This window comes from Aquarana catesbeiana, linkage group LG04, assembly GCF_042186555.1.
Source record: "Aquarana catesbeiana isolate 2022-GZ linkage group LG04, ASM4218655v1, whole genome shotgun sequence".
Lineage (NCBI taxonomy): Eukaryota > Metazoa > Chordata > Amphibia > Anura > Ranidae > Aquarana > Aquarana catesbeiana.
Genome location: NC_133327.1, coordinates 283,341,276 through 283,359,612, shown reverse-complemented (window position 1 = coordinate 283,359,612; position 18,337 = coordinate 283,341,276). Strand labels below are relative to the sequence as shown.

The 18,337-nt window shown below is 41.0% G+C and overlaps 1 protein-coding gene across 1 annotated transcript in view; it reads left to right on the top strand.

Moving 5' to 3' along the window:
* Positions 1–18,337, top strand: part of CSMD1 (CUB and Sushi multiple domains 1) — a 3,274,537-nt gene that overhangs the window by 1,242,388 nt on the left and 2,013,812 nt on the right. Inside the window, exon 4 of the mRNA XM_073626646.1 lies at positions 5,641–5,835. Within this exon, the coding sequence (XP_073482747.1) occupies positions 5,641–5,835 (195 nt within the window). The remainder of the gene's footprint in view (positions 1–5,640; positions 5,836–18,337) is intronic.

The following is an 18,337-nucleotide window of genomic DNA, read 5'->3' as shown; positions in this document are numbered from 1 at the left end:
ACCAGCCAGACTGTCAAATGATATTCCACAGTTTCCGGCAGCATGTTAGCAATGTCAGGTAATGACATTCTCTGCTCTCACTAGCAAACCTGTCACCAGCAACAGGATCACAAGTGTGAAATAGACATTAAAGGTTAAGTTCACCTTTGTTCACTTTTTTTTTCTCTAAATACCAGCCCTATGTACCAATATAGCATTAATGTACTTATTTTTCAAAAATAAAACAGCCTCCCATTTATTCTACCCACGTTTATCTCACTCTCTTGATGGATGTTTAAAAACTCTGCTCCACTACTTCTGCCTTACTTCCTGAACATTCTTTAGATCATGACACAGGAAGGAGTGAGGTAAGGGGGTGTAGAACAAATGGAAAGCTGTTTTATTTTTGCAAAAAAGTACATTATTGCTATATTAGTACATAGGGGAGCTGGAATTTAGAAAAAAAGCGAACAAATGTGAACTTAGCCTTTAAAGTAGCATTAAACCCACAAGCAAACATTTATTATATTGCAGGCTAACAATTCTTAGATGTGATGGCTGCATTAGTTTTCTTTTTTAGGCTTTCTTTTGTTTTTATCTGGTGATCCAGCCAGTAAGTCTGTTGTTTTTCAAAAGAACAAGCTTGCTTGCAGTTAAATAGACAAAACAAATAATTTACCACTGACAGGGGTGCTTACAATGATCAGCATTTATGTACAACCTATACACCAAAAGAGAAAAGAAAAACTGTTTGCTGAAACTTATTATAAAGTGTGAGCTAGAGTTTGGCTTCAATGTGTTTAAATCTACTAGTTCATCTAACACTCCCCTCCCTCCAGATTGACAATGCTGTTGTCTGCTTTGCCCCCTGTGCTCCTTCATCTATAATGGGGTGCTCTAATACAGGAGATGTGTTACTGGCCAGAGCTTCAGGTGGAAACAGCAGAAAAAAACCCTAAAAAAATAACACTAATGCAGCCACCACATCTAATGATTGGTAAGCTGCAGTTCCTGCACACTAAAGTATTGCAGATATACAGTACAAACAGTAATGCCCCGTACACACGGTCGGACTTTGTTCGGACATTCCGACAACAAAATCCTAGGATTTTTTATGACGGATGTTGGCTCAAACTTGTCTTGCATACACACGGTCATACAAAGTTGTCGGAAAATCCGATCGTTCTAAACGCGGTGACGTAAAACACGTACGTCGGGACTATAAACGGGGCAGTGGCCAATAGCTTTCATCTCTTTATTTATTCTGAGCATGCGTGGCACTTTGTCTGTCGGATTTGTGTACACACGATCGGAATTTCCGACAACGGATTTTGTTGTCGGAAAATGTTATATCCTGCTCTCAAACTTTGTGTGTCGGAAAATCCGATGGAAAATGTGTGATGGAGCCTACACACGGTCGGAATTTCCGACAACAAGGTCCTATCACACATTTTCCATCGGAAAATCCGACCGTGTGTACGGGGCATTAAAGAGTTTTAAAGCGGACCCCCCTATACTAAAAACCTTTGGATCTTCCGAATGCCCCCCTCCCCCCACTTCCACAATCATAAAAGTCTGAACTCTGCTTCACTACTCACCCCAGACTACTGCATCACTTGCTAAACACCTAATACACACCTAATAGTCAGCACAGTGAAAGCCACACCCAATTTTTGCCACACACTACACTTTTTCCTCTAGAAGCAGGGACCAATTATTATTATTATTTTTTTAAAACTGTTCCTGACTCCTGCACTCTGTACATTTTTTCACCCCTGACCCTTGCACTTTGTAATTTAATTAATCTTGACTTCTGAACTCTATATGTAGGTATAGTGATCAGGTGTGGTTATCAGGAGTAGGTAAGATGATTGGTAATGCGTGAACGGGGGGGTTTGAAATGTTCGCCCTGGGCACACGATGACCTTGTACGGGCACTGCCTGTGCCCAATATAGTATGGTGTAATCAGATGTTATACAATAGTTCTTCGTTGTCAATTCTGCATATGAAAATCAAATCATTTAAGTTCTATTTAAGAAGCCGTTAATTTATGCCAGATACCTCAAGTACATTAGATGGGCACAATAATAGTGAAAGGTTTATATGGAGGGGACATTAGTTTAAAAATGGTCAGAATTTGGGTCAGATTAACTTGTAAGGATCTGAATCACTGCTCCTAACTTCTTTTTTTTTTTAACAACAAGGTTGGTCTTTATTTGAAACAAAATGATACACAATACAAAAAATGTTTCGAAAACAATAGAGTGGGCACATAGGCAATCCATAGTCTATATACATAGGAAACAATACCCACCACCAAATTAGGATATCTGGTTCAATAAAGTAGTGATGGGGGGGAGGGGGGCCACCAATACAATACTTAATGCATCTTTTTAGACGAGAGAAAGTATACAGGTTGCATTGAACAGGTACCTAAGTGGGGTCAGTCCAAGGCTTCCACATTCTCATGAATTTCTGAGGACATCCTCTAGACGTGTTGATCAGTTTGTACATGGGTAAAACAGGATTAACTGAATTCTCCCATGCCCTTGCCATGGGGGGCACATGAGAATTCCATTTGAATAAGATCTCTTTTTTTGCATAGAAGAGCAACAGCGACACAAGTAACTTAGTATACCTAGGCCTCTGGTCATCGTCCTGTATGCACAACAGAGCTAATTCAGGTGAGAGGGGTATGTCAAGTTGCAAACGGGTATTAATAACCTCCATTACAGCAGACCAGAAACCGGAAAGTTTAGGACAGGTCCAAAACATGTGAATGTAGGTGCTATAAGTAGACTGACAGCGCGGACAATTCGGGGCCCTCTGCGGGTATATTCTATGCAGTCTCTGAGGCGTGAGGTATACTCTGTGAAGGAATTTTGCTTGTATTAGTTTGTCCCTAGAAGAAATCACTAGTCTAGAGCTATCCTCGAAACACTCCTCCCATGTTTCCCTATCTAGGGTTGAAATCTCATTCTTCCAATTGGTCCAAAGTGTTTCCATCTTTGGTGAATCCTTCCTAAGGAGAGTAAAATATAACGCAGAGAGAGGTTTAGCTAAGGATTCCTGGGCTAGTAAGTCCTCAACCACATCCGATACAAGATCAGGCGGTGTTGGGAACTGTGCTCTAAATGTGTGACGTAGCTGCTGGTAACGGAATAACATCCATGCAGGAAGGTCATGTCTACCAGCCAGCTCCTGAAAAGATCTAAGAGATCCTGCCGACACCACATCCTTCAGAACTTTGATGTCATATCTGGTCCAAACTTGTGGGTCAGGGATTGACCGAAAGTGTGGGAGTGATGGGTTTCCCCATAATGGGCAAAAAGGGGACCAGCGGTTGGGGGGGGAAAGCGTCTCCTAGCCAGGTTCCAGACCCTAAGGGTAACTTTAGTAGGGATTGGTAAAGAAGGGTACGCCGAGGCCCCCCTGTATATCAGGTTACTTAGTTCCCGGAGGGATCCCACGATAGCAGCCTCAAAGCAGACCGCAGCAATGGCCCTAGACTGCTCCAACCACCACCTAACCGTGACCAACATGGCTGCCCAATAGTACAATAGCAGATTAGGCAAGGCCAACCCCCCACAGTCAACCGAGAGCTGAAGGGTCGACTTAGCTATACGAGGGGTGGATCCCCGCCACAGAAAGGATCCAATGCAGCTATAAAGATCTTTGAAAAAAGACTGGGGTATCCGCACAGGGCAGTTCCTGAAGATATAGTTAAATTTAGGAAGATAGATCATCTTCAGGATATTAATACGCCCTAGGAGATTAGGGGCAATTTAGTCCACCTAGAGCAGTGGTCCCTGAGGCGTGTCACTATGGGCTGGAGATTAAGGCGTTGAAAGGACTGGGGATCCCGTGTAACCCTAATTCCTAGATACGTAAATTCATCCACCCAGCGTAACGCGGTCTGAGCTGCAGATTGTCCAGCTTGCGCATCAAGAGGGAACAAGGAGATCTCAGTGAGCAGGAGACCGGGTCGATTTCCTCCAGTATATTCGGGGATAATTTCAATTTCTTACCCCGCTTTTGAATGCCAGGAGTTCTGGAAGGCATCCAGAGACCAGGGGTCTCTCCGGTGAGTATAGTATCAGTGTACAGATAAATTACCAATCAATACTCCAGGAGCTCTCAGGGAACACGTCCACTCAGTCCACCATGCCGGCCATGCCCCCACTCCTAACTTCTTTTAATAGCGCTACCTTATCTCTTAAAGGTAGGTGTGTGTTGTTATTAAGCTGTATTCTCTCCCCGTCAAAGAAGAAATGTTATCTCAATGTCAAACGTTAAGGTTCTAATGGAGGCAGAAGTATCTCCTGCCTAGACTTTGGACTGTTACTGTGCTTCTAGAGAAAGGAACATTTTTGGTCAACACTGGCTTTATTTTCTTTTATATAGCACTAACAAACAATATTGCTATTTGTTAAAGTTTTTTTTTTTTAAGTGTTTTTTGTGAAGGCAAGAGACAGGGTAAACTTACAGAAATCTTTGTTCCTTTGTAAGGATAAACTTACAAAGCTTAACAGTAATATTCCCACATACTGTAAAGAAAATACAAGTTTATAAAAATGTAAGTTATCTCATAGAGATACGTTTATACTATTAACTACTAAAAATTCAAGAGCAGAGATGCAGATTATTACATACAGTAAGTCCATTATTCATTATTTTTTTCATTATTATTTCCATTTCTCCATTTAAGAGTATGTGAAGTGGGAAATATTAAAGGGTCATGCACATTTCCCTTCTTACTAACTGGGGTTAGCAATACTTTATACTTTCACAGAAAATCACAATGATTGATGAGTGTCCTTTGTTACTGAGGTGCCACCATTCTGTGTAGAAGCAAACACAGATCCCACAGATAATAATTAATACAAGTCGTAGGTCCCATTGCAAATAGATACATAGTATAACAGGAAAAACTGGTGCTACTTTTGAGTAAACATACTGGTAAAGTTTTGAAACAAAAAAGGCTTATTTTGTTTCAGAATTTTCAAAAAAAACCATACCTGGAATTCTTGTTTTATGACTGTATGACTTCTTAGTGAATTTTGAGCTAACTCAGAAAATACAATTGATTTGAGAAGGTAGATTTAAAGCTTAATATTGAAAAAGGATGTCAGTTTTGTTAGAAGGAGGGTACATTTTTAAACATAACATAAACTTTTCTATGTTAGATAATTCCTGAAAAAAAAGGAAACTTACACTTCGTTTCCCTCCAAAAATGAAATGAATAATATTTGTTACAATTAATGAACCTTAAGCTTGAACCTTTTTAAAGGTATAGGCATTTTTCAAGCTGCTGCTATATGGTGGGTTTAAAAATGCAACATCAATGAAAAGTCAAAGCTTGTTTTGGCTTCCTTTTTCCTTCTAGGTTTCTAATGCTTCCAGATATGACCAAGAAATCCATGATATATATTTGCCTTACAACTGTACTGTATTTCGATTTAAAATATTCTAGTTTTCCATTTAAATTAAACAAGCAAGAGGACATAATAGACTGCAAAGAAGATTTGAATTCAAAATTGCTATACCTGAAGACATTGAACTTTTATTATTGCTGCAAATAATGTTTTACTTTTAAACAAGTCTATTGCTGTTTTGTAAGCAAGTTATTTCTATATCTTGTGTTTCCATTCTTTCTTTAGTATTGCCAAGTCATACCTGTGGAAATCCTGGTGAGATACCCAAAGGTATTCTACATGGAACAAGATTCAATATAGGAGATAAAATTCGATATAACTGTATTGCTGGATATATTCTCGAGGGACATTCCACTCTGACATGTATTGTAAGTCCAGGAAATGGAGCATCATGGGATTTTCCTTCTCCATTTTGTAGAGGTAAGAAGTGATGATCTTACCAACTGTATAAAATTATACCCGCATTATAAGAGTTTAATGAGCAGAACATTTTACATGCTGAACAGGCAGAGCAAGCAAGTAAAGGGGATGCTTGCAGAGGAACAATAAAACTAACAGTAGAACTGGAGTAGCAGGATCAAAATTAACTGAATATATTTTACTTCCCACTACACCACCATCCCTTGAGTAGATTTTAGCATGCACTCTGCATCTTGCTGACTATTAATCATTGTTTAGCTTTCATTTTTGGTTATGTACAAGTGTATAGGTATTACCTTTTCCTATTTTACATAAGGATAGCTTTAAATCGAATAAACCAGTATGTATTATGGACTTCAAGGCTACTTAGAAATAGACATTTTATGGGATATTATTTCTTATATGTGCAGAGATAAAGTGTCTTCTTTGCATTTAAAGTCTAATGCCCCATACACATGATCGGACTTTCCCACAACAAAACCATGGATTTTTGATCGAAGGATGTTGGCTCCAACTTGTCTTGCATACACACGGTCACACAAATGTTGGCCAACAATTACGAATGTAGTGACGTACAAGACGTACATGATATCTCTGTTACGAACGCTTGTTATATCTCCGGATTGTACTTGATTTCGAGCATGCGTGGACTTTTGTCAGACAGACTTGTGTACACACGATCGGAAAGTCCGACAACAAACATTTATTGGCGGAAAAATTTGAGAACCTGCTAGCCAACATTCGTTGGTGGAAAGTCCGACAACAAATGTTCAATGGAGCATACACATGGGGGGTCATTTACTATAGCGCCAAAAAATTATCCTGCAGTACCAAAAAATAACTCTCAAACAAGGACAGAAAGACTTCAACTCTCAGAAAGTCAACGCTAATGCAAATGGAAAGCAGCGCTATTGCGGCAATAATGCCTGTCAGATCACATATGCTGGAATAGTGGAAGTCAATGGGGCTCGAACCTGCAAAATCCAAAGTTCTCACTGAAGGCTTATATGCAAGTTCTTTGCCATAAAAAGTGTTTGGAGACCTGGGTCCTGGCCCAGGGCACATGGATCAATGCAAAAAATTTTTTTTAAAACTGACTTTTTTCGGGAGCAGTGATTTTAATAATGCTTTGAGCGAAACAATAAAAGTGTAATATTCCTATAAATTTCGTACCTGGGGGGTGTCTATAGTATGCCTGTAAAGGGGCGCATGTTTCCCGTGTTTAGAACAGTCTGACAGCAAAATTAAATTTCAAAGGAAAAAAAGTCATTTAAAACTACTCACAGCTATTAATGAATTGCCGGTCCGACAATACACATAAAAGTTCATTGAAAAAAACAGCATGGGAATTCCCCACAGGGGAACCCCGATCCAAAATTTAAAAAAAAAATGACGTGGGGGGTCCCCCTAAATTCCATATCAGGCCCTTCAGGTCTGGTATGGATATTAAGGGGAACCCCGGCCAAATTTTTTTTTTTTAATGGCGTGGGGTCCCCCTCAAAATCCATACCAGACCCTTCAGGTCTGGTATGGATTTTAAGGGGAACCCCGTGCCAAAATAAAAAAAAATGGCGTGGGGTCCCCCCAAAAATCCATACCAGACCCTTATCCGAGCACGCAACCTGGCAGGCCGCAGGAAAAGAGGGGGGACGAGAGAGCGCCCCCCCTCCTGAACTGTACCAGGCCACATGCCCTCAACATTGGGAGGGTGCTTTGGGGTAGCCCCCAAAACACCTTGTCCCCATGTTGATTGGACAAGGGCCTCATCCCCACAACCCTTGCCCGGTGGTTGTGGGGGTCTGAGGGCGGGGGGCTTATAGGAATCTGGAAGCCCCCTTTAACAAGGGGACCCCCAGATCCCGGCCCTCCCCCCTGTGTGAAATGGTAATTGAGTACAAAAGTACCCCTACCATTTCACAAAAAAAATGTTAAAAATGACAAGAGACAGTTTTTGACAATTCCTTTATTTAAATGCTTCTTCTTTCTTCTATCTTCTATCTTCCTTCGGTTTCTTCCTCCATCTTCTTCTTCTTCGCATCCATGATGGCATGGAGGGAGGCTCCCGCTGTGTGAGGCTTCTCCTCTTCTGGCGGTTCTTAAATAATGGGGGGTGGGGCCACCCGGTGACCCCGCCCCCTCTGACGTCACAGGGAATGTCACAGGGAAGTCCCTGTGCGTCAGAAGGGGCGGGGTCACTGGGTGGCCCCACCCCCCCAGGAAGAACTAGAAAAACCAGAAGAACCAGAAGAAGAAGAAGATGGAGGAAGAAACTGAAGGAAGATAGAAGATAGAAGAAAGAAGAAACATTTAAATAAAGGAATTGTCAAAAACCGTCTCATTTGTCATTTTTAACAGTTTTTTGTGAAATGGTAGGTACCCCTTACCATTTCACACTGGGGGGAGGGCCGGGATCTGGGGGTCCCTTGTTAAAGGGGGCTTCCAGATTCAGATAAGCCCCCCACCCGCAGACCCCCACAACCACCGGTTGTTGTTTTTTTTTATTTTGGCGTGGGGTTCCTCTTAAAATCCATACCAGACCTGAAGGGTCTGGTATAGATTTTGAGGGGGACCCCACGCCATTTTTTTAAAAATTTTGGCCGGGGTTCCCCTTAATATCCATACCAGACCTGAAGGGCCAGGTATGGAATTTAGGGGGGCCCCCCCACGCCATTTTTAAAAAAAATTTTGGTTCAGGGTTCCCCTGTGGGGAATTCCCATGCCGTTTTTATCAATAAACTTTTATGTGTATTGTCGGACCGGCAATTCATTAATAGCCACGAGTAGTTTTAAATGACTTTTTTTCCTTTGAAATGTCATTTTGCTGTCAGACTGTTCTAAACACGCGAACATGCGCCCCTTTACAGGCATACTATAGACACCCCCCAGGTACAAAATTTAAAGGAATATTACACTTTTATTGTTCCACTTTAAGCATTATTAAAATCACTGCTCCCAAAAAAACAGCCAAACTTTTTTGCATTGATACATGTGCCCTGGGGCAGGACCCAGGTCCCCAAACACTTTTATGACAATAACTTGCATATTAACCTTTAAAATTAGCACTTTTGATTATTCATGTTTGTGTACCATAGACTTTAACCACTTGCCTACCAGGCCAATTCTGACATTTCTCTCCTACATGTAAAAATCATAATTTTTTGGCTAGAAAATTACATAGAACCCCCAAACATTATATAGAGAAAAAAACATATGAGAAAGGCGCTCGGAATTCCTGATAGACCATAACTGACAGGCAGGAACGGCTCTAAGACATTCTAAAATGAAGCGTAAAGCAATGGGTCCATAAATAGGTCCTTTAAAAGCTGTTGATAGCTGGTAGGGGAGATGTGATATCGCAGTCAGCACAGGGCAGCTCTTCTTAGAAGTGAAGCCAACTTGGAGACATTCATGAGAAAAAGAGAGAGAGAGTAGCGCCTCTAGTTAAAACTGCTTTATTCAATGTGGTAAAAAATAGTAGCCACTTACATGTAAGCAAGGAACAATGATCTCTGCCAATGACTAAAGACAGGGTCAATAAGGGTCAATAAGACCCCACATCTCACCTCTAGACTTAGAAGCCTAAAATAAAATTAAAAAGAAAAAAAAAAAAGGATCTCCACTTCCCAGCCGAAGCGGTGCCGCTTTTTTGAATACAGAGGCCGGGCGTGACGTCATAACATCATGCCGGGCCTCCGAACGATCATAGAGGCTCCGGCAACCATCTGGTCCGCCGGAAATCTCTATGCTAAACATCCGGGGCTGGCGGATCCTGTGACCGACTCACCGATCGTAGTGGTGAGTCGGTACAAGCACCAGGGGGTGGCGGGAGGGGGGGGACGTTCCCTCTCGCCTCCCGTAAGAACGATCAAGCGGCAGAACACTCTTTTGATCGCTGCTGCGAATATTTGATCTCAACCACTATTAGAATTTTATTATTTTTGTTTATTTGCAGATATGCAAATTTGTATTTCTACTTATGATATTTAAAGGCATTTGATAAGAAATGGTGTCCCTGGGTTAGCAGTGGGAGGAAATCGTTCAGCTGAAATCACACACTTTCATTCCCGCATGTGATTCCTGACTGGGAATTTCAGAGACATCTGTGTAGGTTTCTGCACTGATATTAATACAAATTGCACCCCAAAGTCGCACCAATTAAAACAGTGCAATTGTCACCACTTTGACATGTCAAATCGCACCAATGTGAACTAAAGCTGACACATACAACACTGCCTATCCACCAGCTGAATTCATTACCTGCAATTCTCCACAGCTGTTATATATAAAGATTCCACCTTTATCATTAACTTACAGGTGTGCAGAAGCCTAGGTTTACATTGGAGCGATTTGTCATGCAATTTGAGAGATCAAATCGCATGACTATTGGCAGCAATGGCACTGTTCCAATCGATGCAACTTTTTTTGTGGCACCGCACCAATTTGCTAAAGTAGTTCCTGCACTACTTTTGCCGATTTCAGGTGCGACTTCAATAGACATTTGTGTATGAAGCCACACGGATGTCTATCAAGTAGCACCTGAAATCACGCTGACCTTGCTACTTTGAAATCGCGCTACTTTGTAGAAGAAAAAAACAAAACACCACAACAAAGCTCAATAATGTACTTTTATTTTACCAGCAGAAAAACAAACAAACAAAAAAATAATTTACATTAATTTACTAGCTTCAAAAAAATTTGGACAGGATACATGGTGCTACATTTAGCAATGGGATATTAAGGGCCCTGCTCATAGGAGCTTACAATCTAAAATTTGACAAAACCTTAGAGCGGACACAGCTTTAATTTCAGTGTATAACGGGCAACACATCACATTTTTATCTGTAAGATTATAGAAACATACTTAACATTCATTCTTACAAAGCATTCCAACATAATATTAAAAGACTTATTCAAAACACCCACCATCAGCCCACAATCCATGCATACATACATTGGTGACCATGTTCTGCTGGAAGCTGCATTTTGGTGTACACGATTAAACGAGATCAAAAAGAGTAGGTCAGCAGATGCTTCCAAACGATGTTTGCATGATCAGACAGGAACAATACATGCACAACATTGACAGCATGGTCACATAAACCCACTTTTGATTGATAAAATGCACAAGAATTTCATCAAATCTCCCATTATCATTCCTTCTCCCCCACAAATCACAGCAAAAAACTGACCTTCGCAGGCCAAATGAACCCCCCTACTGCAGGCCTTTATATAAGAGAGGTTGTATTGTTAGCACACTGACACACCCAATAGAAGTACACGCCCACCAGTATCTTTCAATCTGTCTCTTCATGTATGTCTAAAGTGATTGCACCTGATGAACAGGAACACATAATAGTATTCGCAACTACAGGACAAAGATCAAAGTCCATTTGCATCCACATAAACAAAGCAACAGTTTTCTAAGCATATGTACCCGTGCAGTGTAAACCCTAAAATTTGAAATGTCCAAGTCCCTGGGCATGATTAGTGCTATTAAACATTAACATCAGTCCCTGACTGCAATGAGCTTCCAATATAAAGTCCAAAATTAACTTACTTACATTAGAACCTATTTTGACAGGAGACAAATAAAATGCCAGCATGTCTTTGGATTGTGATGAGAAACCCACACAGGGAGAACATATAAACTTCAACACAAGGATTAGCATGTTGGGGAATTGAACCAACATCCCAGGTGCTGCTAGACAGAACTGCTACCCACTTAGCCACCAGGCAGCTCCACACATGTTCTCTGCATCTCTGTGGTGTGAACCAGCCCTAAGTCCATAGCCATGCTCAGTGTCACAAGCAATATACAATATATTGGCCTAAGTATTGGGACGCCTGCCTTTAAACACACATGAACTATAATGGCATCCCAGTATTAGTATTGGGACTAAAACTCATTTGGCCCACCCTTTGCAGCTATAACAGCTTCAACTCTTCTGGGAAGGCTGTCCACAAGGTTTAGGAGTGTGTCTATGGAAATGTTTGACCATTCTTCCAAATGCATTTGTGAGGTCAGGCACTGATGTTGGACGAGAAGGCCTGACCTACAGTCTCCTCTCTAATTCATCCCCACGGTGTTCTGTTGTGTTGAGGTCAGGACTCTGTCCAGGCCAGTTAAGTTCCTCCACCCCAAACTCCCTCATCCATGTCTTTATGGACCTTGCTTTGTGCACTGGTCCAAATGATTTGGTGGAGGGAGGATTATGATGTGGGGTTATTTTTCAGGGGTTGGGCTTGGCCTCTTAGTTCCAGTCAAGGGAACTCTTAAGGCGTCAGCATACCAAGATATTTTGGACAATTTCATGCTCCCAATTTTGTGGGAACAGTTTGGGGAAAGCCCCTTCCTGTTCCAACATGACTGCACACCAGTGCACAAAGCAAGGTCCATAAAGACATGGATGAGCAAGTTTGGGGTGGAGAAACTTGACTGGCCTGCACAGAGTCCTGGTCTCAACCCGATAGAACACCCTTTGGCTGAATTAGAGTAGAGACTGCGAGCCAGGCCTTCTCATCCAACATCAGTGCCTGGCCTCACAAATGCACTTCTGGAAGAATGATCAAACATTCCCATAGGCACACCAAACCTTGTGGACAGCCTTCCCAGAAGCTGTTCTAGCTGCAAAGGGTGGGCCAAATCAAATTTTAACCCTACGGACTAAGACTGGGCTGCCATTAAAGTTCATGTGTGTAAAGGCAGGCGTCCCAATACTTTTGGCTAAATAGTGTATCTGGAAAAGACTTACAATAGTGGTGGAAACCTCTTACACATAAATACTACATTTTGACATAGTTATAGGACCCGGGTGATTAGACAACTTCTCTACAGTACATGAAGCAACATGGTTGGGATTTGAACCCATACACTCATGGATACTAAGCAGAAGTTCTAACCTCTAAGCCACAGAGCTGCCACATGTGAGAGCCTCCTACACAAAACTACACATGAATACACATAAAAACACATAAATACTGCATTTCTTTGGACATACAGGTGATGGAATTACATTACTCAAGAGTTATTCTTCTTGATTTATTCTGTGATATTTGGTGTTTTTTTGTGGATGAGAGTAGAATGTTACCCTCAAATTTTTGGGAATTACATTTTGATTTCTGATGTTGGTACACATATCACATTTTTTGGGCTCAAATTATGAATATTTGGAAATAATAAAAAGCACAAAAAATTGTGATTCATTTTAAATTTGCATCAGCAATGGTATTGTTTGTGGATTATAAAGACACCTGAGTGAGTTTGGGGTAAAGATTGTTGTGAGATGGAGAGTAACAAGTGAAAGTGAAAGTGACAGAGAAAATATATTTTACCAAAACATCAAAACATTCCACATTCTAGTATTCTTAAAATCAAAATATTTTAAGTAGAAGCAACAATGTTGCAAAGGAAAATTTATTTCACAGAAGGATACATTTCATCTCAACATTAAAAGGTTTTTTTGGTGAAAGTTAGAATTGTTCCATAAGAATCAATGGCTAATACTTCATTTGGACTAAAATAGAGCAGATTTTCATTTAAAAAAATACTCTCTAATTAGCTCTCATTTTGGTATTTACTATAGCGCCGGCTAAAAAAGACACTTGAGTTAAAATTAGTTATTTTCAGGTCTGAGCATGCTCAGTTGTGTTGACACCTAGTTGTCCAAAAAGGGGAATTTTTCACTTCTCAGACTTTTAAAGATATGTAGAAATCACTTTTTCACACAGTTTAAAAGCAGATTATCTTTAAATAATATACTGCATATTTCAGTACCATTTAGGCAATTATATCATGCTCTAAACATTATTTCCATGTTCTCTACTCCAGGTTTTAGCAGAGTAAGGGTTTGGGTGCTATTTGGTTTCAGGGAACTATAGTAAATTCGATTTTGGGAGTATTTTCTCACCAGCACTATAGTGAATACCATTTTAGCACTAATTAGCACTATTAGTACTAGTTAGCGCTAATTCGTGGTAATTAGCGCTAATTAGCGCCGCAGCTCTATAGTAAATGACCCTATGTGTCTTGTTTTCTAGGGGGTTTAAAGAGACATGTTTACTTACCTTACACCTTGGTCTCTTGGCATTTGCCTCTCTGATCTACCCCTTTCCTGTATGGAATGTGAGTGGGTCCTTGACATCATTACATACAACGCAGCATGGCTGGTTCTGCATTTTAGTTGATGACACAAAGTGGCGGGGGGATTACACATATGTTGGAGAGGGGGCATAAAGGGAGTCTGCAGGTTACTGGAGTAGTGTAAATACTGTACTCTATATAGGCCCCCCGACTAAAGGAGAAGTATATACAATATATGTGGCAAGCTACCAATATTTTTCCTTTGTTCTACTTTATTTTAGTAATAGGGTTTAGAACTGCCAAGCCTTAGTTGAGAAGCTACTTACCTGGTATTCCTACAGACAGGAAATAAAAAGTTGTAGTGTAACACACACCTACCCAGTGATAAGGCTCAGTTCTAAGGCTCATTTAGTGTATGCCGTAGGGCCTAGGTGATGGTTTTAGGCCATAATTCCCATTTTTTTGTTAAAGCAGAGGTCTGCTGAAAAAAAAATATTAAAAGCCAGCAGCTACAAATACTGCAGCTGCTGACTTTTAATATATAGACACTTACCTGTCCAGGGAGCCCGCGATGTCGGCAGCCGAAGCCGATCCATCCTTCGGCTCTCGGCTGCTGCCATCCTCACTAAGGGAATAAGGAAGTGAAGCCATGCGGCTTCACTTCCTGGTTCCCTACTGCGCATGCACGAGTCGCGCTGCGCATCCTCTCTGGTCCCTGCTGTGTTCTGTGTATTAGACAGGTATCTGCTCCCTCCTCCCCCCTGAAAGGTGCCAAATGTGACACCGTAGGGGGGAGGAATCCAAAAAGTGGAAGTTCCATTTTTGGGTGGAACTCCACTTTAAATGAAGTACCAGTAAGGGAGTTTATAGCTAGGAGGTGTTCATATGAGTAATTTTGCTTGACCAGAGTTGTCACGTCCGTGACATTTGGGGATGCATCAGATCTCCATTTCTCAAGAACTACTAGACGTGCCGCTAGTAAAATATGTGTGACCACCGTCCTTGAGGAATGCGGGTAAAGATCGATCCTAATTTTCAGGAGTGCTAGATTTGGATATGGAGGGTGGAGTATTCTCGTAATCAATGCTATATACTTAAAGACTAGGGATGAGCAGAAAACCCCCCAGTTTGGTTCGCAGCAGAACATGCGACCAGGCAAAAAATATGTTCTAACATGCTAAACACTGTTAAAGTCTATGGGACATGAACGTGAAAAATCAAAAGTGGGAATTTTAAAGGCTTATATGCAAGTTATTGCCATAAAAAGTGTTTAGGGACCCAGGTCCTGCCCCAGGGGACATGTATCAATGTAAAAAAAAGTTTTTTCGGGAGCAGTGATTTTAATAATGCTTAAAGTGAAACAATAAAAATGACATATTCCTTTATATATCATGCCTGGGGGGTGTCCTTAGTATGCCTGTAAAGTAGCGCATCTTTCCCATGTTTATAACAGTGCCAAAGCAAAATGACATTTCTAAAAATGTAATTTAAAACTGCTCGCAGCTGTAATGTATTGTCGAAACCCGGCAATATAGACAAAATTACCAAAAAAATTACGTGGATGTCCCCCCAAAATCCATACCAGGCCCTTCAGGTCCAGGTATGGATATTAAGGGGAACTCCGCCCCAATTTTCTTTTTTTTTTAAATGCTGTGGGGGCCATAGGCACTATATACTCTGAACAGCAGTATATATACTATACGGCCTGCCCTATATACTTATATACTACAGAAAATTGGGCCTTAGGTGTTGGTGGTACCAGAACACTGTAACCCCTCACAGATACTAGTGTTGGGTGCAGGAATGGGCTCTGCTGTGAAATATTATATCAAAAGTTGTAATTACATGCCCCTATTAAAACAGGGGCAGAAAAATTGGGCCTTGGTTGGTGGTTGTGGTGGTACCACAACACTGTAACCCCTCACAGATACTCTTGTTGGGTGCAGATACTCTTGTTGGGTGCAGGAATGGGCCCCGCTGTGAAACATGACTGCCAGTTTCTTGTCCTTCTGTGGCACCCCCTCTCTCTAGACTCATGTTACTCCCTTCCTCAATCTTGGAACCAACATCGGAGCCTTCAAATTGCTGCGCATCCTCCAGCAGCATATAACAGACACTGTGGTCGAATAATTCTGGGGACTCCTCTATGCATGATGGTGGGGCTATGTAAGGAGAGACTGTGGACAAGATGCCATTGGAATAGGCTACTTTGGCAGCTGCGTGGGAAGGCAAACTACTCTGAGCCTGGGTGACAGAGGATGAGGAGGATGAGGACGGCTTCATTATCCACTCCACCAACTCTTCTGCATGTTGTGGCTCAATACCACGACTAGCATCAGCAAAAAAGGACAAGGGTGCCCCACGGATGCCTGCAGAGGATGCACCATGTCCATGACCACCACTGTTGACTGTAGACACAGAGGCTGCTTGCCCTCTTTTAGTGGCCTGTGAGCATCTGCCTCTCCTTGGTGGCCTTCTGGACATGATGTATTTTTTGTTTTGCAACACCACACTACACTGTATTAGATACTGTGTACACTGCCTGCAGTGTATTAGAAAGTGTACAACGGCTGCACTGTATTGTATACTGTGTACCACACCAGAAGTGTAGTAGAAACTGTACACACTGTATTAGATACTGTGTACACCGCCTGCACTCTATTAGCAAATATACACCACAGAATGCACTGTAGATATAGGCTACACTGAATGCAGAATATCTATATATATGTGTATATATATATATATATATATATATATATATATATATATATATATATATATATATATATATATATATATATATATATATATATATATCTATGGATATATAGATATATATCTATAGATATATAGATATATATATCTATATATCTATAGATATCTATCTATATATATATATATATATATATATATATATAGATAGATATCTATAGATATATATATCTATATATATATTAATACACCGCTTAAATTGTAATAATATGTATGTATACTACGTAATGCACTGTAGATATAGGCTACACTACATGTAGAGTGTATATATAAATATATATATATATATATATATATATATATATATATATATATATATATATATATATATCTTGCACTGCCACTAACTGAATAACCTGCCTGCTTAATCTAACTCAAGCTATCTCTCTGTCCATGCCAACAACACTACACATGGCCGCTCTGTAAGCATATATAGTGTGGGCCGTGAACTTAGTCCCCCAGAGCCATGATTGGCCAAAGGCTCCCTGCCTTTGGCCGATTATGGCTCTCTCAGCAGAGTGCTCTGTGGGTCAGGTGCATGCTTTGGCCAATAATCATACAGCAATGCACTGTGATCTTGACATGCATTATGGGGCATTCCACGGCGCTCACATTTTCCCCATATGTTCGGGTCGTTTTAGAACAAACGAATACCCAATGTTCGCCTCGAACCGCGGGTTCATCCCTATTAAAGACCTGTGTCCAATAGCTCATCAAACTAGGGCATTATAGAAAAGAGATATCCCCCTGGCTGTCTTGTTTTGTGAGGAGTAAAAGTCCAAAGATCGGAGGGTACTCGGATGGTGGGGATAGGGTGTTTGGTCCGAAAGTGTGTAATACATGTAAAGTAGGCCTCCTTAGGGAGCTTGAAATCTGCCATGAGGGTGTTTACCGATTTGGGTTTATTAAGTCTTGCATTGACTTCATACCATTGTGGGAGAGGGATTTAGTAGAGAGTGATGGGATTATGCTTTCTAGGATATGAAGTGGGTAGTTCAACGGCCCCTTGTATTCTTTACTAGAGGAAAGGCTGTTCAGTGCTAATATTGCTGTTATGCTAATATTGATGTTTGGGATGGTAGAGGGAGTTTGGAGATATCCCAAGGATTCCAGGAGTTACAGATGAGAAGACTAGACTTCGGTTTGGAGCTAGAGCTAGTTCAATTCCCGTCCACAGAGGTAGATCTGTGTCACGGAGCCAGAATTTAAGTTGGTCCATGTGGACTGCTCTGTAGTCCCGTATGTCCACCATTCCTGCTCCTCCTACTGACCTATGTGGGTTAGGTACAGTGCCTTGCAAAAGTATTCAACCCCCCTTGGCATTTTTCGTGTTTTGTTGCCTCACAACCTGGAATTAACATGGATTGTTTAAGGATTTGCATCATTTAATTTACAGAACATGCCCACAACTTTGAAGATGTTTTTTTTTATTGTGAAGCAAGCAAAAAATAGGACAAGATAACAGAAAAAGTCAATGTGCATAACTATTCACCCCCTAAAGTTAATACGTTGTAGAGCCACCTTTTGCAGCTATCACAGCTCCAAGTCACTTTGGATAAGTCTCTATGAGCTTGCCACATCTTACCACTGGGATTTTTGCCCATTCCTCCTTGCAAAACTGCTCCAGTTCCTTTAAGTTGAATGGTT